The 12,894-nt window shown below is 36.9% G+C and overlaps 2 protein-coding genes and 1 long non-coding RNA gene across 7 annotated transcripts in view; 2 read left to right on the forward strand and 1 right to left on the reverse strand.

The window, feature by feature from the left end:
• LRRTM3 (leucine rich repeat transmembrane neuronal 3) overlaps positions 1–12,669 on the reverse strand; it is a 209,681-nt gene extending 197,012 nt beyond the window's left edge. The window contains exons 1-2 of the mRNA XM_086381644.1: positions 12,532–12,669; positions 10,655–12,186 (exon numbers count right to left, since the gene is read on the reverse strand). Of these exons, the coding sequence (XP_086237770.1) occupies positions 10,655–12,186; positions 12,532–12,535 (1,536 nt within the window). The 5' untranslated portion in view covers positions 12,536–12,669. The remainder of the gene's footprint in view (positions 1–10,654; positions 12,187–12,531) is intronic.
• Positions 1–12,894, forward strand: part of CTNNA3 (catenin alpha 3) — a 1,912,303-nt gene that overhangs the window by 812,957 nt on the left and 1,086,452 nt on the right. The window lies entirely within an intron of this gene.
• The window catches only part of LOC147343034 (uncharacterized), a 67,946-nt gene continuing 65,770 nt past the window's right edge, over positions 10,719–12,894 (forward strand). The window contains exons 1-3 of one of the 3 annotated variants that reach the window (XR_015156691.1): positions 10,719–10,733; positions 11,630–11,697; positions 12,554–12,777. This is a non-coding gene — a long non-coding RNA (uncharacterized LOC147343034). Of the gene's footprint in view, positions 10,734–11,562; positions 11,698–12,502; positions 12,778–12,894 lie in introns of those variants that run through there. The other 2 variants (XR_015156689.1, XR_015156690.1) reach the window with 2 other exon arrangements.

Here is a 12,894-nt window from a genome sequence, read left to right on the forward strand (position 1 = left end):
CTGGCAGATGCTTCAGGCCTCTATAATCAGTTATGCCTTCTGCATAATCAATGTTCAGGAGGTTAAAAACAAAAAGTGAGCATTTCTAATTGTCAACTTCTAAGTATTTGATGTTCAGTGTTCAGGAGAATAGTTACTTTGAAAATGTGTATAATCAGTAAGCCAAAGACATCTGACTTGGTTTCAGTGATAGTGTGGGGTAGTCACTTTATTTGGGAAGAGGACAGACTTGGGACATGTCTAAAGTAGAAGCCCTGTGGCACTAGGCATGGGATCAGGAGACATCCACGCTAAAGAGAAAAGGACCTTTCCCAAGAAGCAGTGGATGTGGGCAGTCACAAGTATATGGCTTTTACAATAAAAGTTGACTATCCAACCTTCACTAAAATCAAGATATATTCATTCTTTGAATTAAATATTCTTTATTTGTCTCACAATACTTTTTTTTAACTCTTTGTCACTTTAACATACCAGCCAAAATGGTCATACTGTTGGCAACTATCAAAGAAAAATTGTTGTCAGATTATTTACAACAGAGAAGCAATTTAAATCTAAATATGAATCTTGAAAACCATATTTTTATAAGAATAATTTTTGAAATCAACTGATAAATGAGAAGAGGTTAACAGGAGGACCTGAAAGGGAGAGGAAAGTAATTTCTCATAAAAGAAATAGCTTGAGTAAAGGCATAAGAAGGGAAAGCACAAAGGTCCATATAGTCAAAGCTATGGTTTTTCCAGTAGTTATGTATGGATGTGAGAGCTGGACCATACAGATGGCTGAGCACTGAGGAATTGATGCTTTTGAACTGTGGTGCTGGATAAGACTCTTGAGAGTCCCTTGGATTTTCCAGGAGATTAAACCAGTCGATTCTAAAGGAAATCAACCCTGAATATTCACTGGAAGGACTGACGCTGAAGCTCCAATACTTTAGCCACCTGATATGAAGAACTGACTCATTGGAAAAGACCCTGATGCTGGAAAAGGTTGAAGGCAAAAGGAGAAGAGGGAAGCAGAAGACAAGATGGCTAGATAGTATCATTGACTCAATGGACATGAATTTGAGCAAACTGGAAGATAGTGGAGGACAGGGGAGCCTGGTGTGCTGCAGTCCATGGGATTGCAGATTCGCACACAACTTAGCAAGTGAACAGCAACAAGGAAAGCACATGCTACTTCAAGAACTGGCCAGTATTAGAGCAAGGAGAATGGTGTGGGAATAAAGGTAAAGATGTCATTGGACTTTGATGGGAGATTAGGACTTAGGTTTTATATACCATGTTACTCTTCAGTATTAACTATGTGCCCCTGAGGTTTTGGCAGTTAAGATTCTATTTCTTGAAAGTCGGCCAGATATGTTTTTTATCCCATACAAAAATAGATAGGGCTTCCATTGTGGCTCAGCTGGTAAAGAATCTGCCTGCAGTGCGGGATACCTGGGTTTGATCCCTGGGTTAGGGAGATCCCCTGGAGAAGGGAAAGCCTACTCTGGCCTGGAGAATTCCATGGACTGTATAGTCCATGGGGTCGCAAAGAGTTGGACATGACATAATGAAATACAGCTATTAAAGCATACTGTTGTACAGAAACTTTAAGCAATTTGAGCTAATGAAGTGAAGGAGTAGGTTACAGTTATGTGCCAAGCTTTATACTAAGTGATTTTTATCTAAGTCATCTGATTTAATCATCGTAGGATCTTTGTGAGTATTAAATTAAGTAATATATGCAGTGTGCCAAAACAAAGTACATAAAAATGTTCAAGAAATGCTGATTCTTTGCCTTATTGTGACAACCCTGTTATTATTATATTATTTTATACATTTTCATTTTTGAGATGAAGAAGCTAATAGTCAATATTTTGCAGTTATTAAGTCCCAGAACCAGTCAAACTGGTTCATCCTGGATCCATAGCCCAAGTTCTGTCTTGTATGTAGTATTGTCTCTCTGTGGAGAAAACTAAGGAGAAATCCTGTGTATAATGGTAATTCACTGAGAAGATTTCTCAGACTATAGTTTACTGAATGGAACACGGATTATTTGCCCTGCCTTGGTTCTTGTGGGAAGGCCCCACTTCATGTTTGAGAAAAATATAGCAGTATCTACAAAGAATGATTTTGGAGGGCAAAGCACCTTTGCCCTCAGAAGCATAACCCCAGCTCTTAGTATATGACTTTGTTACCTTTAGCAAAAGGTTTTTTTTTTTTTTTTTTTCTTTTAATCTCAATTAAAGTGTGAGTGACCTTAGAAGGGATAATGATACTAGTCAAGATCTGGGGATATATTTCGAGTAAGGAGCACAAAACCAAGAGAGCCCTAGGTAGTACTGGATGGAGGAATTTCAGTGTGCAAAATCCTAAGTGGAGGGAAGGTCTGGGAATGGGAGACAGGGAAGATGGAAGGCAGATACCTCAGACTTGACTAGACTGCACTCTAGAGACAAAGCCAGTCAGTTTTTCTGATCACTCCAATCACAAAATTGATGAATTGCCCTGTGATTTTCTGACAGGTTCAAAATATGAGCGGGGTTTCTAGCAAAGCCAGCAGTATTATACAGCAAGAGAACTGGGAAAAGATCTTCAGGCATGGAATAAAACAACCAAAAAACAAACAAAAGAAACCTTTGTGTTAGAAGTCAAAACGTTTAAGAATTGTGAAGCTTAAATTTAAGAATACAGTGGTAAATGTGGAGAGTAAAACAGATGTCAGGAAAGTGAAATAAAGAATGTCCACTATTTACTATCACTGTTAAGATTAAGAAATACAGAACGTGAGCCTTGGAATCTATGTTTTGTCTGTCTTGGCCTTTCTTTTTAATTTATAACTAGCGTAATGCTTTTGCATTTCAGTGTAAGCTAATAGAGACCCCACACATCTCTGTGCGTTAGACCATAAAAACAAGCAAGGTGGAGCCCATAGAAACATACATAGATTTTTACATTTTACTACTCAGTTCTCCCCCATGAAAGTCCATAGGACTAAGTGCATGCTGCCTTTTAATGACATAAAATAGGCCAGAGTGGGTGCCACAGACTGGGAAGATGACTGTACTGGCAGATTAGAATATAACTAGCAAAGGGATATCCTAATGGTAACTTACTGGAATTCATTTCCTAATACGGGCTGGAGAAGTATATTTGGTTTGAGAAGCCTTGTATGGGTAGGGTATGAATGATTTTAGGGCAGTCCTATAAAAAAGGGACAAGATTTAGGATTAATGGATGAAACCTGTCAAATAAAAAGAGTCAATATAAAGCCTCTGTTCTTATATTAAAAGACATATATATAAACATTCCTGGCACATAATAAGTCAAGTATGTAAAAATATACATACACATAAACAAATATATGGTAAAATGTTAATACTCATAGGAAGGATAGAGGTTTTTTTTTTTTTCCCTCCTAAGCATCTAAGAGAGTCTTAGCTTGGTGGAAAACACAAAATATATATGTAATAGGGCCTCTACCATATTAAATAGATCTTTTATTATTCCATTGAATTTAGTTCAATTATGTTACCTAAACTTTCTTAGGATAAATGACAATACTGCAACCAAATATTTATAGCCTTTAACTTTGAAATTTCATATAAATTGTGCAGAATCCCTTTCATAAACCGATGAAAGGCAAGCCAACATTGATCCTTAAGTGCCTAGTTAGCTTTCAGATTTCTTAGAGAGTTTATAGGAGCTTCCCTAATGGCTCAGGTAGAGTCTGCCTGCAATGCAGGAGAACGGGCTTACTGTTATAAGTTATCCCAGGTTTATTAGAGACTTTAAAGTCACTCTACTACTTCAAGATCAACGTGGTACATTCTATAAGTCTCCTTGAAACATTTTTGTGAGATGCTGGTTGATGGCATCAAAAAGGGGGTACGCATGTTTGTTCTTGCAGAGAGTAAAACGGATCAATATTAATGATAAGAAGCACTTTTTAACGACACATATGGACCACCAAGTTGAAGCCATGATCACCACTCACTATGCTATATAGCCTCACTATCTGGAGACATTATCTTTTTACCCCTACTTCATCAATAAATTTGAACCCCAAGAATGATTAATAATGATTTATACTTAATTGAAAATCCTTTTTTGCTCTTTACTGGCAAAATGTATTTTATACCCTGAATAGATGTAATCAGTGCAATGAAGCTTTAACAGAAATTGCCTTTGTTAACTGCAGTCTTTGCCTTGTCATTGTATTTGTGAGGTGCCCCAAACTTGCATTTCATCCCTGCAAAAGACAAAACTCTGATTGTTGGTAGGTGGTTTTGACTGATGACATGCATTTGAGTATTCCCATTGATAAAGTCCTATATTTTGTTTCTAGGAGTTAGTCAATTAAAAAGGAAAACAACATAGCTCAGCTGGTGAAGAATCCGCCTGCAATGCAGGAGCCCCTGGTTTGATTCCTGGGTCAGGAAGATCCGCTGGAGAAGGGATAGGCTACTCGAGTACTCCAGTGTTCTGGCCTAGAGAATTCCATGGACTGTATAGTCCATGGGGTCCCAAAGAGTTGGACATGACTGAGCGACCTTGACTTTCACTTTCAAGCTGTAATACTTTGCCAGATTGGTAATTAAACTATATTTCTTCTACTGAAAATCAGAAGATACTGTAGAGGTGGTTTGTAAGCTGTAGAGGAAAGGGAAAAGGGTCAGCCAGACTTACATTTTGCTTGATGGTCTAATTTTTAAATTGAAGATATGATGCTCCTTTTTAGTAAGTTGACTAATTGTGTTGATTTATATGAGCGAAGACTTTTTTGTGTTACATAGGAAGTAGGGAATAAGAGTGGGAGAAAGGAATAGATGATTATTTTTTTTCCTGGAGCAGGGGGAATGAGATTTACTGAAAGTAAAGTAAAAAGAATTGTCAAGAAATTTATCAATTTTCATTACAACATTTTCTGGATAGGTTAAGCCAGAAGCTCCTTTTTCTTTTTTTTCAATAAAATGGATTGTTTCTGCTTGGTCTTAGCTCTTGTTTTCTCTGTGTTCCTTAAATTCCCCTTACATGTTCAAGATACCCAACTCAAGCACATATACCAATAATCCTATGAAGGTAGAGTTGCATAAAATTAAAAAAAATTTTTTTTTTCCATTGAAAAACCACCATCATCTCTCTGTTCTCGAAAGATTTCACAGAAAAAGATTTCATAGACACTCAGCTCTCAGGGAGGAGGAACAGTTTTCTACTTAAATTATAAGAATTTTGGGAATATATCTGCTGCATCATACTTGGTAGGAAATGCTACACTCAGTAGAGAAAGATTTTTGATTACATTGGTCATTTTTTTTTTTGATGAAAAGCCCACAAAAAGTACTCTTAAGTTTTTAATTTTTCATAAATGAATAAGTTATTATTCATAAAAATTATTTGTATTTTTATGCTACTTTTTTTAATTCAGTGATTTTCAATAGCAATAACTGATAGATTAAACCCAATAGTAATTTCTATACTTGAAGGAAATTTTGGATACTCTCTCATTGGGGGAAAAATAAAACAGAGTATATGTCATGTAATCAATACCTGGAATATGTGCTAACCCCATGTAACATGTTAGAAGCAATTACTTTTTGCTCAATAATGGTGTCATCTTGCCACTTTACAAGATATATTTGTAAAGTGTAAAGTCATTAAGGGCTCAAAATAGTGCTACTGAAGAGGGGAACAGGGCAAATAACATAAGTTAATTGAAAGCTTTTGTTGTCATGACATTTTGGGGGACAAATTAGAATTTTGATTTAGTTGGATAACCTTTTGATTCACTGTTCTCTGGTTGGTATCTGTTTATGTTTATTGTATATTATGGTCATTATTAATAACTCATAGACTTAGATAACATTGGGTGAAAGAAACTTCTTTATAGAAAATAAAGATCAAAGACAAATTTAGTTCTAGACACATGGCCAAGTCTCAGAATTCATATTAATGTAAATGGACTTAAGTTTCTGTTACATAGAGGTTAGTAATGTCTTTCTAGCCCAGGCCAAACACAGAACACCTGCAAACATAGCTGATCATCTTAATAAATGCTCTTTGAAAATAGTAAGTAGATGACATTTTAGAGTTTACAAAGTATTGCTCACATTGTGTCCTCCCAATAACCATATGAAGTCAATAATATTTGCCCATTTTACAGATGGGAAATGTCAAGTTCAGAAAAGTGAAGGGATTTCCCCAGGATTACCTGACTTGAAGATATCAGAGAAATTTGAATTTAAGGCCCATACAGTGCTCTGTTATATATGGCCTTGATATTTTCCTTAAATCAAAATAATCATAAACTCTTGTTATGCAGATTATTTACTGTATTCTACTGAGTATAAAATCACTGATGATGATAAGTAGGCGACAGTGGGTCTAATTCTATCTATAGGCAATTATGGCTGAACTCTGACTTTCACCATGTTATTTCATTAGTTCTCAAGAGTCATTTAATGCAACCTATTTAGCTTCCATTAGTTCTGTTTTCTGATGACATTTGTAATTAGAATTCACTGATACTATTTTTCATGTTAATAGTTTCTTCCAGCTGCCTCTAATTTTTAACATAGGTAGCTAACAGAATACAAGTATAGAAAAACTCTATGGGTTTGCTATAGATCCAGATTCTAATGAGAATCCAGGGGAAAGGGAATCAAAGAAGCAACGCTGTTTCTGAATTTTTCATTTCTCATGGCTCGGTTCTCATTTGTCATGGCTGGAACTCATTTTGTCTTAGTCTTCATAGCCTGATGCTTGTTTCTGATGCTGGTCTAATCCACACTTTAAATAAACTATGTAAGTTCTCTTTTTGGTAAATGTCAAGGGAAGAGAAGATATTTCATGCACCTTCAGCATCCTAAAATCCTTGCCAGTTCTACAAATCTGACTCTGCATTATCCTTCCCCAGAAGGAGAGCATAATTTCATTATCTATGAATCATCACCTCTTAGACTGTAACATCATTGTCAGAGAGCCTAATAGAACCAGTGTTCAGCTGACTGAAAAGGGAGAGGGAGGGAGAGAGCACTGGGGCAAAGAACAGGTCATTGCCATGATCAACAGACTGAAGCATTCTAGAGCCGGAAGGGGAGGCCTCCCTTATTCCACAGCTCAGACACTCCTGCCTGGTAAATAACTGATACTGGGTCTTTCAATATTAATATTGAAATTTGTTTTCCCCAACCTAAATTACATTATATTTTAGTATTCTGCCTATGTAAATACTCTCACCTAATGATATTCATCCAATGCCAATGATTTTAAATACTTTAAAGTATTTCTTATCTATTTTTTGTTATGCTATTACTTGTTCTTCATCTTAGGACACTTATTTCTAGCCCTCAGTTCCAGTTCTGTGGCCTCTGGCCATTACTAAGTAAGTCAATATACAAAATGTAACTTTAAAATGTTACACTATAACTATGTTTCCAAGGGGGGAGGATTAAATAAAAGTAAAATCTGATTCATGGATCAAAAACTATATGTTGAAAACCACACTTACATAGGAATTTAGGATGAAAACTAATTGAATGTTTGAGTAGCTGTGGTTAGTCTAACCAGCCACTGGAGGTCACTGCTGCTCCACAGAAATGCAGTTTATTGCCTCTCTGTCTGGTTAGGTAGTTGGTTCACCAAATTAAGTTTAAAAAAAAGGTTTAAATTATTTGAAAAGATGTAATGTCAACATCTTTAGAAAATATAAACTAATTTAAAAGGAATATATCTTGGATAAGTATTGCTTAGAAGACTGTGACACTCGGAATATATTAACTCCACGCTGCGGTAGCACTATGTGTACTGGGGCCCATAAAAATTAGAAAAAAAAAAACCCATACTTTTCAAAGACTAAACTGTATTTCCTCCCTCTCTGGTAAAGCATGCAAAGACTGAATCCATTCTGCGTTGACGTGTCTCTGTTGTGTAGTTCAACAGGTCAGGCTGTTTATTTAACTGTTGTCTAGTTGGACACAATATAAATTTGGGACAGAAAATGAAATATCAACTAATATGCACTGAGTTTAAAATACTTATGAAAATAGATTTATGGTTTGCAGTCCAAAATTTGCCATGGGGTGGGTGTGAGGACAAAAACATTTGAGCAGAACATTTACAAGTCAGCTTTGTTATATTTTTTGTGGTGAACTAGTAATTGTCTAACCTACAAAAATTATATGCTGAGAACTAGAAATGCTTCATTCCCAAAGAGAGGGAAATTTTTTTTTATAATTTCATGTCCTGAATCAAAATTACTTTTACAATCTAAGGAATTTTATTTTGGTTCTTATCTAGTGTTAAATTTATATATAGCTAAAGTTAGGCATTAAAAAATGACCAGCCTTCAAATTTTGGTTATTCATGTAACCTTAACACACCAGGTGGTTTTGAATTTTAGAAACACTTTTAAAACAACAAGCATATTTCATATATACTAGCAGTACCACAGCATTGAGAATTTTCAAAAATTTCAAAATATAAAAATATACCTTGCCTAAATTTATTTGGTACCCATGACAAACGAGGCAGAAGTTCAAGTCAAAGAATAGAAAGGGGCTTTTTCACTTTAACACTGCATTTAATTAATACAATCATCTTTAGTACAGGTAAAAATGAGGCTGACCAAAGAAAATTTCTTTTTTTAGATGAAATATGTATTTACTGACATTTTATGAAAAATGTAAAATTACAACTTCAGTGAAAAACATCACAGTAGGCTCAGTCATCCAGTTCATAGTACTTGGAGGAATTATCTGCATTATTAATCAATTGGGAATCTGGGACTATTTGCAATTAATAAATGTATATCCAATAGTTATCCATGGACAAATATATTATAGCTATGATGCTTCTCTGAACTGGTATCTATTTAAGATTTAATCAAAATCAAAGTACCTTGAAAAATCTACTTTAGATGTTCCTTTTTCTTTATTGCTTATAAAAGTATGATTTTTATAATCTGGCTTCTTTGCAATTATATCTCATGGTGACTTGCCTAGATTTTTCCTCTCAGCATATGAAAAGCCTCCAAACTATATAAAAATGCTGGTAAAAATAGCCATTTAGTTTTTCTTTTTTTTCGCTGCAGCGATTCTGTTTTGAAAGAACAGGGGCATGGTTAAAGATATAAGGCTTGACAAGTCAAATTAAATGAAACAGGCTCAGTGTTGCAATTTGAGATTTTTGCTCCTATAATGGAATTGTTCATTTTAGAGAATGAAAAGCAGACTGAAGACATTTTTCTAAAATCTAAATGAACTGTAGTCAAAGTTACTTAAATACAGAAGCTGTGATATTTGTGCTGCAGTCAATAAACTTTCACCATCGACATAAAAACATGCATGCAGCTTGCATATGGCCAGCAGGGTCTGTACAGATTCATACTGATGAATGGAGTTCACAATACAGATGAACATGGGGAGACTGTAACATCAGCACTGTACCATCAACAACAGAGAAGCAAAGGACAACTGCCATGGGGTTGGTCTTTTTCCTTGTAAGATTTATTTTATCTTATTAAGGTGTTGTCAAAACTATCCTTTTCAATGGGTGGTGGAAATCAAGTCTTAAAATGTGTTCTCTATGCCTCTGAATGAAATGTCAGTCATCAGGGGACTGGCATGTGTGCAGGGCATATAGTGAAACACAGCAGGACAGCCTGACAAATCCCAAACAGAAGAACAGACAGAGCTCATGATTCTACTGCCCACATTAGGGTCCTAAAAGAGCTAGATAGAGAAATTCTGGTAAGCTTCTAATCACATGCGTTTAGCAAGCTGCATTCCGGTTTGCAAGCCTCATCTCTGAAAACTTAAGGTGAGGATGTGTGGAAAAAATTGCCTCCTCAAATTTGCCTCTTGCCTATTTTATTTATTTATTTATTTATTCATTCATTTTGGATATGTGGAGGCTAAAAGAAACTGACAGTGAAACCTCTACTGTGATTTTTACAGAGATGGATTTCAGAGACAAGGCTTCAAGTCTAAACTTTTGTGTTTTTACTGTCTCCTCACATTTTGCAGTCATCTACTTGCAACAATTTAACCCTTCCACAGTTTTCTTTAGGCTTGCTTTATTGTAATTCAAACACCTCTGAAAACTGCTTCTGGTGCTTCTTTAACAGAGCACCGTCTTTCAATAGTTTCCTGCAATTTTCTTTTTAAGCTAGGTGTTGTTTTAAGACTGCCCCTAAATGTTCCTATAATCAAGTCATCTCCTAGAATCAGTTTCAGCTCCAAGTACCTGGGATCATTCAGGTTTTCCTTGATTTACCAATGAACTGCAAACCTTCTAAAACTGTAAATTTGGTCCTACTAGGAGAATAACAGCAGATGTGAGGGATCACTTATGAAAGAAGTTTTATCTTAAAACAAGTGTGACGTTAATGGAATCAATAAAAGGTTGTATACAATAGGCATTATATTAAACCAGAATTCAAGCTTCACATTGATTGTAGTATTTAAATTTCAATGGGTTAACTCTGTATGAAAGGAAAATGACCCGTATTATGAATGTACTAAAACAGACGGAGGAGGAAGGACTTTGCCAGCAGAGGGAGAGGGAGAGGGATGGGGAGAGGGGCACCACGTTCCCTTTATAGTCACCAGAGTTCAATAAAGCACCACTTATTTCCCAGCTTTTAAGAGCGCTTTTATCACAATGGTTCATACCTCACACTCCCTGGAGCCTGATTTGTTATAGGTGCAGGGTCCCGTCCCATTCAGCAGCATCTCGCTGGTCTCCGTGTTGGTGGGTTTATAATCTACGTAAAATTCCTGGGTGCTGGGAGTCATTTGCTTTAGGGACTGTCTTTTCTTTTTCCTGTGCCTTCTCATGAGGGAGCGCTGCTGCAGCTGCTTCATGCTGGCAGGATACCGCTTCCACGACACGTAGATAACAAGCAGGATGACAAGCACAGACAGGAAAAGGGCCACGCTCCCTGCGATGATTTTATGAAAAGAGATGTGCTCAGTGTCAGCATCAGTCTCTGGGCCAGGCTCCGTGGCTCCCACCGTGGCGGGCAGAGGGGGTTTGCTTTCATGCTTCGGCCTGGGGAGCTTGGGCTTAAACGTTGGCTTTGGGAGTGCCCTGGCCAGATCAAACCTCTCTGTGGTACTTTTGCCACAGATGCTGTAGTTCTTCACTGCATCAATCACATTTACTCCTTGCAGCTCTTTGGGACTGGCACAGATAATTGTATTCTCCCTCAGTCCTTTAAAACTTTTCAGCCAGTTTACCAGGGAACAAATATTTCTGCTGCATTCCCATATATTCCCGGCAAGACTGATGTCATTGAGGGATATCCAAGAATCCAAAATCTCTTGACCAATAAATGTGAGCTTGTTGGAATCCAGGTTGAGGCGCTGCAGATTTGGGACACACTGGAAAACGCTAGGTCCACTAAAAGCTTCGATCTCATTGCCTGATAAATCAAGCCTTTGTAATGAGCTCCAGGTCCAGGACATGGTCTGTCCTATGACACTGATTTTATTCCACTGCAAGTAAAGGTTCTGAAGGCTCACCAACCTTGGAAAAAGGGCCAGATTGAGCTTTGAAAATTGATTGTGCTCCAGGTGAAGTTCTTTGAGTCTGATCATACCAGCAAAGACATTCCTGGCTAAACTTCGGATTCGGTTGTACCCCAGGTCCAAAAGTTCCAGGTTGCGGCAGTCTTGGAATATTCGCACTGGGATGGTTCTCAGGGAGTTAGACCGTAAGTGTAAACTCAGCAGCTTTCGCAAACCCCGAAACTGTTCAGATCCCAGAGAATGCAGCTGATTGTAGGACAGATCCAAGTTCCGTAAATTTGTCACAGGTCTGAAGGTATTGTTGAGAAAATAGGAGATTCTGTTGGAACTCAGAATCAACTCTTTGAGTCTGCGTATTCCATTAAAAGCATTCTCATCAATATTGCTGATATGGTTATGGTCAAGGTATAGCCAGGTGAGCTGGTTGAGCCCTTTGAATTGATTATACTTAAGTTTTTGAAGGCTGTTATAGCGAAGGGACAAACCTAAGCAACCAGCAGATATACTTGAGGGTATCTCCTGTAATTTCTGAGATTCACAATATACCATTTTGCCTTCACACCTACAGCCCTTAGGGCATCCTCGTTCAGCAGAAGAAAGCATTGTCAGTAAGACAGTGGGGGCTATAACCAGTGCTACAGCTGATCCGCTCAGTAGCCTAATTACATTGAAACCTGGAAATAAAAACAACTTAGAAAAGTTATCCCCCCAAAAAAAGAATTAATTTATTTTTTAATCAAGCAAAAATAAGCATATATTTTCTTTTTTAGAAATTTAAATGTACAGAGCAATATTTAACAGCAAATATCATCTCCTTATAATTTAAAGAGAATTGTCTTTAGGCTTTTTTTTTTTAATAGTTAAGCAAGGAAACATGTTCACTAAGCAGTTGAATTTATAGTCTTAGAGCAGAGCAAGGTAATCTCTACAATAATTAAGGCAGAATTAATACACAGACTAGTGGATTTTTTTTGTTTTTGTTTTTTTAAGAAGAAAAGAAGAAAAATGACAAAACATACCCATCCTTTGTATTGTTCAAAGGTCGTCCTTAGGTCTTTTGCTTTGGCTTAGGGGGCCACTTGCATGACAGCCCCTGTCAGCTGCACTGTAGTGAGTCAGGGCTCGCTGACACCCAGGAAGAAAAATTGGACCCCTTGGGAGATGGACCGATTTTGGAACATTATTCTTTGCCAGCCACGCAGAACACTCCAAGAACAAATAAATCCCAACACCGCATTCGCAGCAAAACATCAAAATCTTCCTAGGTAATAGGATCTTCATGGATATTACGTTTTTGCATCTTTACAGTTTTTTTTTTGGTGGGGGGAGGTGGTGTAAAAAAAAAAAAAAAAAAACTGGCTTCTACAATTTCTTCTTATCAG

Source organism: Bos grunniens, chromosome 28 (assembly GCF_055505025.1).
Source record: "Bos grunniens cultivar Pamir isolate PY7600 chromosome 28, Bosgru_T2T1.0, whole genome shotgun sequence".
NCBI lineage: Eukaryota > Metazoa > Chordata > Mammalia > Artiodactyla > Bovidae > Bos > Bos grunniens.